Here is a 12,884-nt window from a genome sequence, read left to right on the forward strand (position 1 = left end):
CTGGTGGTATCATAAAGATACCTGGCGACTCTAGAGCAAAGGTTATAGAAACAGAGCAAATTAAGTAAAGACACAACGAGCAACACTTAAGAGCCAACCAAAAGTTAGCAACAATAGTTTGCAAGGACTACTACCTGGTGTCAAAGATTGTCTTTGAGGAGGTGATGAGATGATGCCGGACTTGAAGGGAGGGGGCCGGAAACAATATCAGTCAACAAGGGGAAGTTGAGAGCAGGAGATGGACATGGTGAGCTTGGAGAGAGCACATGGGAAAGAGAGAAACGAGAGGAAACTGAGAGTTCAGTGCTAGAGTGGAGTAAGCTGGCTCAGTGGGCTGGTGGAATGAATGCAGCACAGCAGCTAATGGGAAAGTCTCAATATTTATGACAAGCCCAATTTTAACATTGGAGACAAGGGTGTGGGCAGCAGGGGTTTGGGGTTAAGAGTCGAGAAAAACTGCCTGTGATTATTTTGAAATAGGGAGCAGTTTTAGCAGGTCCAGCCAAATCTGGTGGTGGATGGCTGAACCAACTGTTCCCATCGTCTTACAAGTCTACAATTCTTGGACTTGTGAGCAGATACAAAGGCTATACCAGAGGGCTTGGCCAGGGTGAGAGTGTAATAGTTTTAGTGGGGACCAGGGCAAGAGTGGAAGTGAGTGTATGGTTGAGCAAACCAGCGGCTGCAGAAATATTGTGGCGAACGGAAGACAAAAGGTTACACAGTTGTGACTTTGAAAGTTCAGTTGTGAGTGAATTGGAGGACAGTCTTTTCACACCCAGGGACTGATACAGAAGGAGGCAAGGTTCTGGCATGGTAGAGAGATGAGGATGAAGAGTGATGAAAGGGAGTGATCAGAGATAACTTTATCTGTGATTGGTACAACTGACGAATGTGATATAAAATAGTTACTTTAGAGATATTAGTTACTGTAATGTAAACATTGGCCGGTCTGATTCTGTTACTTCACAGACAAAGGATTTCAGAACACATGGCAAAGTAAGGGGGAGGGGTGTCCAGCTAAGGAGGAGAAAAGGATGCTGGGTAATAGGAGGCCAGAGGAAGGGATGAGAAGTGAGCCAATCAGGATGTATGGCCAGGTCAGGAGGGGTATAGGATGACCTACGGGAATCGTGTATGTGAAACTTGATGCCATTTGAATGTATTTGCAGAAATCCCTTTGTCTCCTTCTTCATTCGTTTTCCAGGGGTCTAGGAGACTGGTTCTGTGTCCTGTGCCTGTGTGAAATGAATCAGACTTACAAGTCAAAGAAAATAACTAATGCTATGCCTGCAAATCCGTCTCGAGTTTTATTGAGGCCAGACTGACGGGTAAAGAATTAAGATTTCTCACAACAGGATAAGACCACATAAAACGGCAAAGCAAAGGGGCACAAAAAAATACAAAACCAGTTAGAAGGTTATTTTGTGGAACAAAAGTCTGGAATCCTTGGTTTTCCCACCCATCCTCGTGCTCAGAGTCATGCACCATATTCACCTTCCTGCTGCTCCTCTCCTGTGCTTGCTACTAATGTGGTAGAGAAACAGCCTGTGTTTGGAGGAGGAACTCCTTATAAAGTAATCCAATAAACTGGAACAATAATCTCGAGAATGCTTACTCAAATTCTATAAAGACAGTCGTGAGAATTTGAATTCAGTTTTAAAAACAAATCTGAAAATGAACAGCCAATAAAATACCAAATGAAGTGACTGCTGGATTATCATGTCAGAAAAAAATCTATGTCCTTTATGGAAAGAAACTGTTTTGTAAAAACCTGATGGCTTTACCCAATCTATCCGACATGGGTCTCAAGGTTGATCATCAACAGCCCTGTGAAGTGGCCAAGCAAGCCACTATTGTATCAAAGCACTACAAAAGCACTTCAAAGAATGGACTGTTCAAAGCGGCAGCCCACCCACCGCCGCCTTCTCAAGGGCATCTAGTAGTGGGTAATAAATGCTGGCCATGATAGGAACACCGATATTCGAAAAATGAACTTTTAACAAATTTGATGGCCATCCCTAATCGGTGGAATGTCTTACAGTTCTACAACAATGGTGCACACTCTTATAATCATGGTGACTTTTTCCAAGATGAAGGTTCACAAAACATGCAAGCCTTGTAAATGAATAGTCAGCCTTGTAAGTGAATAGTCAACACTAACAGTTCACATTACGTAAATAAAAACAGAATTTACAATAATTAATCAAAAATGAGACTGTTACAGTCCCTTTATTTCCAGCAGCTGAAATAAACAAATATTGTTTATTGTTACATTAAGTCTACAATATAGAATCAGGCCATTTGGCCCAACTGGTCTACGTTGACATTTTCCTCCAAACAAATCTTTTCCCTTCATCTAGCCCCTGTTTAGCACAGGGCTAAATCACTGGCTTTGAAAGCAGACAAGGCAGGCCAGCAGCACGGTTCAATTCCCGTAACAGCCTCCCCGAACAGGCGCCGGAATGTGGCGACTAGGAGCTTTTCACAGTAACTTCATTTGAAGCCTACTTGTGATAATAAGCGATTTTCATTTCATTTCATTTCAACATCAGCCTCTATTTTTTACTCACTCGTGTTCAACTGGTTTCCTCTTCATGAATCTATGCTATTTGCCTCAACTTCAGCCCATACTACCTCGGAAGAAGAGTCCCCATCTAGCATCCTCTCCGCCACCGTAATACTGCTCTTGACTAGCAGCGCCACACCTCCCCCTCTTTTGCCTCCTTCTCTGAGCTTACTAAAACACCTAAACCCCGGAACCTGCAACATCCATTCCTGTCCCTGCTCTATCCATGTCTCCGAAATGGCCACAACATCGAAGTCCCAGGTACCAACCCATGCTGCCAGTTCCCCTACCTTATTTCGTATACTCCTGGCATTGAAGTAGACACACTTCAAACCACCTACCTGAACACTGGCCCCCTCCTGCGACGTCAAATCTGTACTCCTGACCTCTATACTCTCATTCTCCCTTACCCTAAAACTACAATCCAGGTTCCCATGCCCCTGCTGCATTAGTTTAAACCCCCCCCAAAGAGCACTAACAAATCTCCCCCCCCAGGATATTTGTGCCCCTCAGGTTCAGATGTAGACCATCCTGTACAGTAGTGAACTCGCCAACATTGAGGTCATTTAAAAGTTTATTGGATAAACATATGGATGATAATGGCACAGTGTAGGTTAGATGGCTTTTGTTTCGGTGGAACATCGTGGGCCGAAGGGCCTGTACTGCGCTGTATTGTTCTATGTTCTATGTTCTAACTGTGGTCACATGTTCCAACTTCCTATTGCTGTCTGGGATAAATACATTTCTGCCAAATTCCTTATTGGATTTATTGATGACAAACTTGGATTTATGGGATATGCCCTATATGTGGGACCATCTTTATATCTACCATATCAATTCTTTTCATCATTTTTAAGGTTCTAGTAGATCACCTTTGTCTTTTCAGTCTTGCCCAATATGTGGAAACCTTTCAATTCTGGCATCGGCCCGAAGATCATATATTTGCACCATTGCCAATACTTAATATTCTTTTCATAATATAGAATCAAATTGATACAACACAGAATGAGACTCATTTGTCACTTTATGCCTGTACCGGGACAGGCATAAAGATACATCCAATTCGTTCCACACCCCTGCAATTTCCTTTCCCTTCACATGTTTATCCATTCCCCTTTTTAAAGTTATTATTAGAACATAGAGCATCGAACATTACAGCGCAGAACAGGCCCTTCGGCCCTCGATGTTGCGCCGACCTGTGAAACCAATCTAAAGCCCATCTACACTATTCCCTTATCGTCCATAGATCTATCCAATGACCATTTGAATGCCCTTAGTGTTGGCGAGTCCACAACTATTGCAGGCAGGGCATTCCACGCCCTTACTACTCTCGGAGTAAAGAACCTACCTCTGACATCAGTCCTATATCTATCTCCCCTCAATTTAAAGCTATGTCCCCTCATGCTAGACATCACCATCCGAGGAAAAAGGCTCTCACTGACCACCCTATCTAATCCTCTGATCATCTTGTATGCCTCAATTAAGTCACCTCTTAACTATCTTCTCTCTAACGAAAACAGCCTCAAGTTCCTCAGCCTTTCCTCATAAGATCTTCCCTCCATACCAGGCAACATTCTGGTAAATCTCCTCTGCACCCTTTCCAATGTTTCCACATCCTTCCTATAATGCGGTGACCAGAACTGCACGCAATACTCCAAATGCAGCTGCACCAGAGTTTTGTACAGCTGCAACATGAACACATGGCTCCGAAACCCAATCCCTCTACCAATAAAAGCTAAACACACCATACGCCTTCTTAACAACCCTCTCAACCTGGGTGGCAACTTTTAGGGATCTATGTACATGGACACGGAGATCTCTCTGCTCATCCACACTACCAAGAATCTTACCATTAGCCCAGTACTCAGTCTTCCTGTTATTCCTTCCAAAATGAATCACCTCACACTTTTCTGCATTAAACTCCATTTGCCACCTCTCAGCCCAGCGCTGCAACTTATCGATGTCCGTCTGTAACTTGTAACATCCTTCCGCACTGTCCACAACTCCACAGACTTTAGTGTCATCTGCAAATTTACTCACCCATCCTTCTGCACCCTCGTCCAGGTCATTTATAAAAATGAAAAACAGCAGTGGCCCCAAAACAGATCCTTGTGGTATCCCACTCGTAACTGGACTCCAGTCTGAACATTTCCCATCAACCACCACCCTTTGTCTTCTTCCAGCTAGCCAATTTCTGATCCAAACTGCTGAGTCACCCTGAATCCCATGCCTCTGTATTTTCTGAAATAGCCTACCGTGGGGAACCTTATCAAATGCTTTACTGAAATTCATATACACCACATCAACTGCTTTACCCTCATCCACCAATTGGTCACCTTCTCAAAGAACTCAATAGGTTTGTGAGGCATAACCTACCCTTCACAAAACCGTGTTGACTATCTCTAATCAAATTATTCCTTTCCAGATGATTATACATCCTATCTCTTATAAACCTTTCCAAGACCTTGCCCACAACAGAAGTAAGGCTCACTGGTCTATAGTTACCGAGGTTGTCTCTACTCCCCTTCTTGAACAAGGGGACAACATTTGCTATCCTCCAGTCTTCTGGCACTAACAAAGATGACTTAAAGATCAAAGCCAAAGGCTCTGCAATCTCCTCCCTAGCTTCCCAGAGAATCCTATGATAAATCCCATGCGGCCCAGGGGACTTATCGATTTTCACACTTTCCAGAATTGCTAACACCTCCTCCCTATGAACCTCAAGCCCTTCTAGTCTAGTAGCCTGAATCTCAGTATTCTGCTCGACAAAATTGTCCTTTTTCTCTGTGAATACTGACAAAAAATATTCATTTAGCACCTCTCCTATCTCCTCGGACTCCACACACAACTTCCCACTACTGTCCTTGACTGGCCCTACTTTTACCCTAGTCATTCTTTTATTCCTGACATATCCAAAGAAAGCTTTAGGGTTATCCTTGATCCAACTGCCAAAGACTTCTCACGTCCCCTCCTGGCTCTTCTTAGCTCTGTCTTTAGGTCCTTCCTAGCTAACTTGTAACTCTCGAGCGCCCTAACTGAACCTTCATGTCTAATCTTTACATAAGCCTCCTTCTTCCTCTTGACAAGTGATTTCCTACTTTAGGAAAGCACGGTTCCCTCGCTCGACCACTTCCTCCCTGACAGACAGGTACATACTTATCAAGGACATGCAGTAGCTGTTCCTTGAACAAGCTCCACATTTCCATTGTGCCCATCCCCTGCAGTTTTTCTCTCCATCCGATGCATCCTAAGTCTTGCCTAATCGCATCATAATTGCCTTTCCCCCAGATATAACTCTTGCCCTGCGGTATATACCTATCCCTTTCCATCACTAAAGTAAACGTAATCGAATTGTGGTCACTATCACCAAAGTGCTCACCTACCTCCAGGATATTGGTACCCCTCTGGTCCAGGTGTAGACCATCACGTTTGTAGAGGTCCCACCTACCCCAGAATGAGCCCCAATTATCCAGGAATCTGAAACCCTCCCTCCTGCACCATCCCTGTAGCCACGTGTTCAACTCCTCTCTCTCCCTATTCCTCATCTCGCTAGCACGTGGCACGGGTAACAACCCAGAGATAATAACTCGGTTTGTCCTAGATCTAAGTTTCCACCCTAGCTCTCTGAATTCCTGCCTTACATCCCCATCCCTACCTATGTCGTTGGTACCTATGTGGACCACGACTTGGGGCTGCTCCCCCTCCCCCTTAAGGATTCCGAAAACACGATCTGAGACATCACGGACCCTGGCACCTGGGAGGCAACACACCAACCGCGAGTCTTTCTCATTTCCACAGAATCTCCTATCTATCCCCCTAACTATGGAGTCTCCAATGATTAATGCTCTACTCCTCTCCCCCCTTCCCTTCTGAGCAACAGGGACATACTCTGTGCCAGAGACCTGTACCCTCATTAGTATGAAGTTTGTTGTTAACTTTGTCATAGTTTACAACACTTGGGAGTTCTGTGCCAACTACAATTTTTATTATGCCCTGTATCCCAAAGCAAAGCTCAGTAATATCTACCAAAAAGAACATGGTTCCTAAAACCTACCCATGGGAAACATCACTGCATACTTTCTTCCAGTCTAAAAAACTACTGAAAATTCAAAACCAATTAGGGCTTTTGAATAAGGAGGATTACTACAAATATGTGCTTGCCATCAAGTCTCATTTAAACAAGGTTCTATCGTAATTTAATCAGGTTTCCCAACTTTTAAATTCCAGCTCTCTCCCAATGCTTGATTTACTTTTTTAAAAGTTGACCTTATTTACTTACATTGATTCTTTTAACAATTTTTGAATCTATAAGTTAACAGTTTATGATCCTAAATAAACTGTCAAAATACAAATTAAATATATTAATAGACAATTAGTTAATTAAGTGGAATCAGGAACAGTGATGGCTTAATTACAATTATAATTACAAGCCTGAGGGTTAAAAGCATAGGGTGGGGAATTCAATGTGCCTTCACAAAAATTAACAGGTGATCCATTAAGTCATCCTATAGAAACAGCCTATTCATTGAAACAATTCATGGGTGAGTGAGAAGATACAGGTCTGACCTTCAATTTCCCCAATCAGCACATTCTCAGTCACAATAAGACCAAAAAGGGCCATATAACAGAGGAAGCACTTCAAAACTTTTGCAAGATTGAGGTAAAGAACAATTTTGGAAGATTGCCTCATTGTCTGACTAACAGAAAAACAATTTAATAAGGTGAGAATCATTGAAATCTCAACGCCACAAACACATTCTGCAAGGAAGAAAGAGGATGTCTTCGGAAATTAAAATCAAAGTTAAAAAATAAAATTGCTTGTACTATTTTCACTTGACCAAGTACACACTAGAACCTTGAAAACTGCTCCTTGCTTGGTGAGCATTGGCACTGAATCTCATAATCAGACATAGTTAAACAAAGTAATTATACGAAGAGTTTTGCTTTAGGCCTTTGACGCCTTCCAAGTGTCGTTACGCCCAACAGTAAATCTTTGGAATATTACATTATAAATGCAAATTGATTCTTGGTTGCAAATTTCTTCACAAGTCATTTTACTTAGAATGATTGCCTAGCCAAACAGCATTATTAGGTGATAAATTTTAATCTATTTCTTCATATTATCTTTAGTTCAGTATTTCCTACACCACTAAACAATGATGCCAAAATGTACTATATTTTTAGAAAATAAACACATGACATGTACTGAATGAAGTAGAGAAAATGTTCATGGCTACAAAGAATCGATCAGGAGTACTATCATTACTTTTGTGCATTTTTTGGAGAATAATTACATCATTCCATTATGGTGCAAGTTATTTCTCTCCCAAAAAAGCTAAAAGAAGTAGGCAGTTTTGTTTTGTGCTTTTGCAGTCACATAGAACATAGAACTGTACAGCACAGTACAGGCCCTTCGGCCCACCATGTTGCGCCGAACTAGTCTGAAACTGAGATCAAATCAACCTACTCCCAATCATTCTAGTGCACTCCACATGCCTATCCAATTACCGCTTGAAAGTTCCAAAAGTGTCCGACTCCACTAGCATAGCTGCAAGTGCATTCCACATGTGTTTCATTTCAGAAATGTTCATTGTTTTTTTGCAAGATCTGACCTGCTTGATATAACTTTAATATAAACTGATTTTTTTTTTTCCAATTAAGGGGCAATTTAGTGTGGCCAGTCTACTTACCCTGCGCATACTTGGACTGAAGGGGGTGAGACCAACACAGGCACAAGGAGAATGTGCAAACTCTACACAGACAGTGACCCCGGGCTGGGATCGAACCTGGGTCCTCGGCGCCTTGAGGCAGCAGTGCTAACCATTGCACCACCGTGCCAACCCAATATAAACTGATTTAATACTTACACGTACTTGTCACGCAGATATTATTTAAATATGATAAAAAGCCATTTTCACTAAACAGGGATATACCAAAGTTTGAATTCAGGCATGGCTGTTCTGGATTACTTGCAACAAACAATTCCCTAAATAAATGTTTACCTGCCAGAGGAAATAGCACTATTTGCAAAAAGCACATTAAAGACACTATGTAAAGTCAGAGGATTGTGAAGGTGACAGCGCTGTTATTCTTTATTCATTCTATAGATATATGGGTTCTATGGGGTAGCGCAGTGGTTAGCACTGATGCCTCACAGTTAGGAACCAAGGTTTGATTCCGACCTTATGTGACAGTGTGCTATTTTCTCCCTGGTTCTGCATTGGCTTCTTCCGGGTGCTCCAGTTTCCTCCCACAGTCCAAAGACGTGCAGGTTAGGTAGATTGGCCATGTTATACTGCCCCAGGTGTCCAAAGGTTGGGTGGGGTTACAGGGATAAGACAAAGGTTTGGGCCTAGGTAGGGCGCTCTTTCAAAGGGTCAGTGCAGACCCGATGGGCTAAATGACCTCCTTCAGCACTGTAGCGATTCCATGAAATGGAGGTCAATAAAACATAATCAAAATACCCAATTCGTTGTATCCAAACTAAGAGGTAATTTAGCGTGGCCAATTCACCTACCCGGCATATCTTTTTGGGTTGTGGGAGTGAGACCTATATAGACACGAGGAGAATGTGTAAACTCCACACAAACAGTGACCCGGGGCTGGGATCGAACCCGGGTCCTCGGTGCGGTGAGGCAGCAGTATTAACCACTGCACCACCGTGCTGTCCTATGGACGTCAATGATAATGCCGGCATTGATCACCCATTTCAGATTTGACAGAGTGACCGTTTCAAAGGGAAGTCAAGAGTCAGTGAATCAAATTGGTGTGGGGCGGAGTCACATAGGCCAGACTAGGTAAGAACATTAAATTTATTTCACTTAATGGACGAGTGAACCAATTTTGTTTTTTTACAAACAATCTGACAACTTAATGATCAATGCAGGATGGGACAATGTGACCATTTTAAAGAAAGTGATAAGTGGTTTGAAAATAAATCATGTTAGAGGTGAGGGCAGAGGAAAGGTACCAGAAGCAGTTACTCATGGAGAAAAATAAGCGATAGGTGATCCTTGTCCATTCTGGAGTAACAGGACAATTTGGCTGAGAAGCCAACAGTACAGTTCAGGTTATGGTCACGAATGACTAGGTCAATTGTGCACCACTTACATGCACGTTAGCAGTTTCCAAAATTAACTGAGCAGAGGGAGAACTGTGGGAGTAAGACAATTTAGTGAGAATGCTTCGAGGCTGGATGACTTCATCAGAGCTCTACGATTGGCTCCATTTTCTCTTCACAGATGCTGTCAAGAGCTACTGAAATTATCCAGCACTTTTTGTTTCCGATTCCAGCATCTGCAATAATTTGCTTTTATATGAGAATTATTTAATTAGGCAACCACCTGTTCACTTTTCAATAGGCCACAGAATGATAGACTTGCATTTACACAGCACCATTCATGACCTCCAGATATCTCAGAGTACTCATAGCAGCGAACGAAATATTTCTGAAGTGTAGTTATTGTTACAATATAGGAAACACAATGATTAATTTGCTCACTGTAGTGGGATAATCTGTTTTTTTTTGTGATGTTGTTTGAGGGATAAATATTAGCCAGGACACTAAGGAGACTGTGGTGTTTGTACATTCTCCCAGTGTCGGAGTGGGTTTCCCTGGGTGCTCCGGTTTCCTTCCACATTCTAAAATTGTGCAGGTTAGGTGGATTTGCCATGATCAATTGCCCCTTAGTGTCCAACGGTTAGTTGGGTTATAGGGATAAGCAGGGGGATAGCCCTAGGTTAGGGTGGGTGTAAACACTTGATGGACCAAACCCGATGGACCTTCTGCACTGAAGGGATTCTATGATTCTGTGAAAAGCAACAGCAACCCTTGGGAAATGCTCATTTTGTGCAGGGGTAGTGGGTGAGGTAATGGGATTGAAGGCAGGCGGGCGGATGTGGATAGTAAATGAGGAAGCAACCATGGATGGATACCTTGATCAAGCACACAAAAGGTTTAATAGAAATTTTTTTATAGACTATCATTTAACCACAACTAAATGTGTCTAGCAACAATGTGGCCCATTAAGTGATACTTCCCACAAAAGAAAAACAAAAATGACATTGTTAGATTTATATTTGGTATATTAGCTGATCTGTGTAAAACATAAAATCAACTCCATTCTAACCAAGGTAATCTCCCAGTTCATCACACTGTATCAAAACCCTTCTAACCAATTAGTACATTTGACGCTTCTGCGACACTCACAATTCAGAAATCGATGGGGCTAGAAAGGAATGAGATTTGGCCATGGTAACCACAAAACTGATAACAGACTAATGATGACCAAGTGATCACAAGTACATTAAAGGCCACATGGCTTGCACAAACCAGATAGGAATGACAGCTGAAACACAATGTTTTAAGTTAATATATTAATTCTGTTCTTTCCATCTGCAAAATGCATGTAGCTAAACAAATAGTTTCACAAATTTAATTTTAGTAACATTTTCAACTCAGAGCAGGATTTTGAAAACCTTTCAGGGCATCTTTAAAAACAGACAGATAAAGTTGTTTAAAGAAAGCAACAACTTCTAATAAGGCATCCAGTTCAAAACAAGCATTTGTACATAGACTGAGATGTGTCCAAAGAGTCACCAACAATACTTCCATGTTTGATTTGCAATGAACTGCCAAAGCCTCAAATAGTTAATTAGATAGTCAGAGATTACACGCTGTAACAAAATTGTTATACTCACCCACCAAGAAAGCACAGAATATAAAACGCAAAGTAAAATATAGCGAAAGGTCCAAAAGTGACTAGAAAAAGAACGACACCAAGGCTTCCCCATCCCCATATGGAAACACCGGCCTGAAACAACAACAAAGAATTGTAAGCACGAGAAGGAAGTAAACACAATGGCATGATCTTACTGTGTTTGATAAAAACTGAAGGAATTTATAGCATAAATGACAACAAATTTCAACATAACTCAACATTTTATCATGCGTGAACGGATAACAGATTGTTTAAATTTAAAGGTGTTGAACAGAGATTTTCCCCAATAACCTTCACCAGCTCTGCGATCACATGCTACAGGTCACCATGTAATGCAGGTGAAGCTCAGTTGACAGTGTGGACTCCGACGGGGAGGGTGGGGATTTCCTTGACTGGCTTATTAATTTTATAATTAAACGATTGATGTTCAAGTAACCAATCCCCCTCCCCCTTTCAATATTTAGGATAATTGCAGCGTACATTCCACGTGAACGGAAACCTTTTTCGGCTTGAATAGGAGATGAGTGACGCAGGATTAGCAATTACTCCCAAGACACTTTATCCTTAGACTAATTGCTCACCATGCACCAAAATTACACCTAATCATCTTGTTCAGGTTAAAACTATGTCATACATTTCTTGTAGAATTAGAAATCACATAACAAATAAATACAACCACACCCTGTCAGCACCATATAATTTCCAAAGCATAATCCTCAGTCCAATGAACAGCAACCAGTAGCAAGGATGTCCTCAAATGGGTAAGCATTAATCACAGTGAAAAATTCCCAAGACAGCAAACCAGAAAGCTTTGATTATTCATTTTTAATTGTTTTAACCATTTTAGAGAGAGAAAGAACGATTGGGGCATACACCAGATTAAGGTAGAAGCAAATCAGCAAAGATTTTTAAAAATTATTTTATTTTTATAATCCATAATTTGTGTCCATAGAACATAACAGCGCAGTACAGGCCCTTCGGCCCTCGATGTTGCGCCGACCTGTGAAACCACTCTAAAGCCCATCTACACTATTCCCTTATCGTCCATATGTCTATCCAATGACCATTTGAATGCCCTTAGTGTTGGCGGGTCCACTACTGTTGCAGGCAGGGCATTCCACGCCCTTACTACTCTCGGAGTAAAGAACCTACCTCTGACATCTGTCCTATATCTATCTCCCCTCATGCTAGACATCACCATCCGAGGAAAAAGGCTCTCACTGTCCACCCTATCTACCTCTGATCACCTTGTATGCCTCAATTAAGTCACCTCTTAACCTTCTTTTCTCTAACGAAAACAGCCTCAAGTCCCTCAGCCTTTCCTCATAAGATCTTCCCTCCATACCAGGCAACATTCTGGTAAATCTCCTCTGCACCCTTTCCAATGCTTCCACATCCTTCCTATAATGCGCCGACCAGAATTGCATGCAATACTCCAAATGCGGCCGCACCAGAATTTTGTACAGCTGCAACATGAACTCATGGCTCTGAAGCTCAATCCCTCTACCAATAAAAGCTAACACATCGTACGCCTTCTTTACAACCCTCTCAACCTGGGTGGCAACTTTCAGGGATCTATGTACATGGACACCGAG

At 42.0% G+C, this 12,884-nt stretch overlaps 1 protein-coding gene across 5 annotated transcripts in view; it reads right to left on the minus strand.

The window, feature by feature from the left end:
* The window catches only part of snx13 (sorting nexin 13), a 235,407-nt gene that overhangs the window by 160,083 nt on the left and 62,440 nt on the right, over positions 1-12,884 (minus strand). For all 5 annotated transcript variants that reach the window (XM_072509178.1, XM_072509181.1, XM_072509180.1 and 2 more), the window contains exon 2: positions 11,270-11,382. In XM_072509178.1, coding sequence (XP_072365279.1) covers positions 11,270-11,382 — 113 coding nt within the window. The remainder of the gene's footprint in view (positions 1-11,269; positions 11,383-12,884) is intronic.

This window comes from Scyliorhinus torazame, chromosome 6 (genome assembly GCF_047496885.1).
Source record: "Scyliorhinus torazame isolate Kashiwa2021f chromosome 6, sScyTor2.1, whole genome shotgun sequence".
Lineage (NCBI taxonomy): Eukaryota > Metazoa > Chordata > Chondrichthyes > Carcharhiniformes > Scyliorhinidae > Scyliorhinus > Scyliorhinus torazame.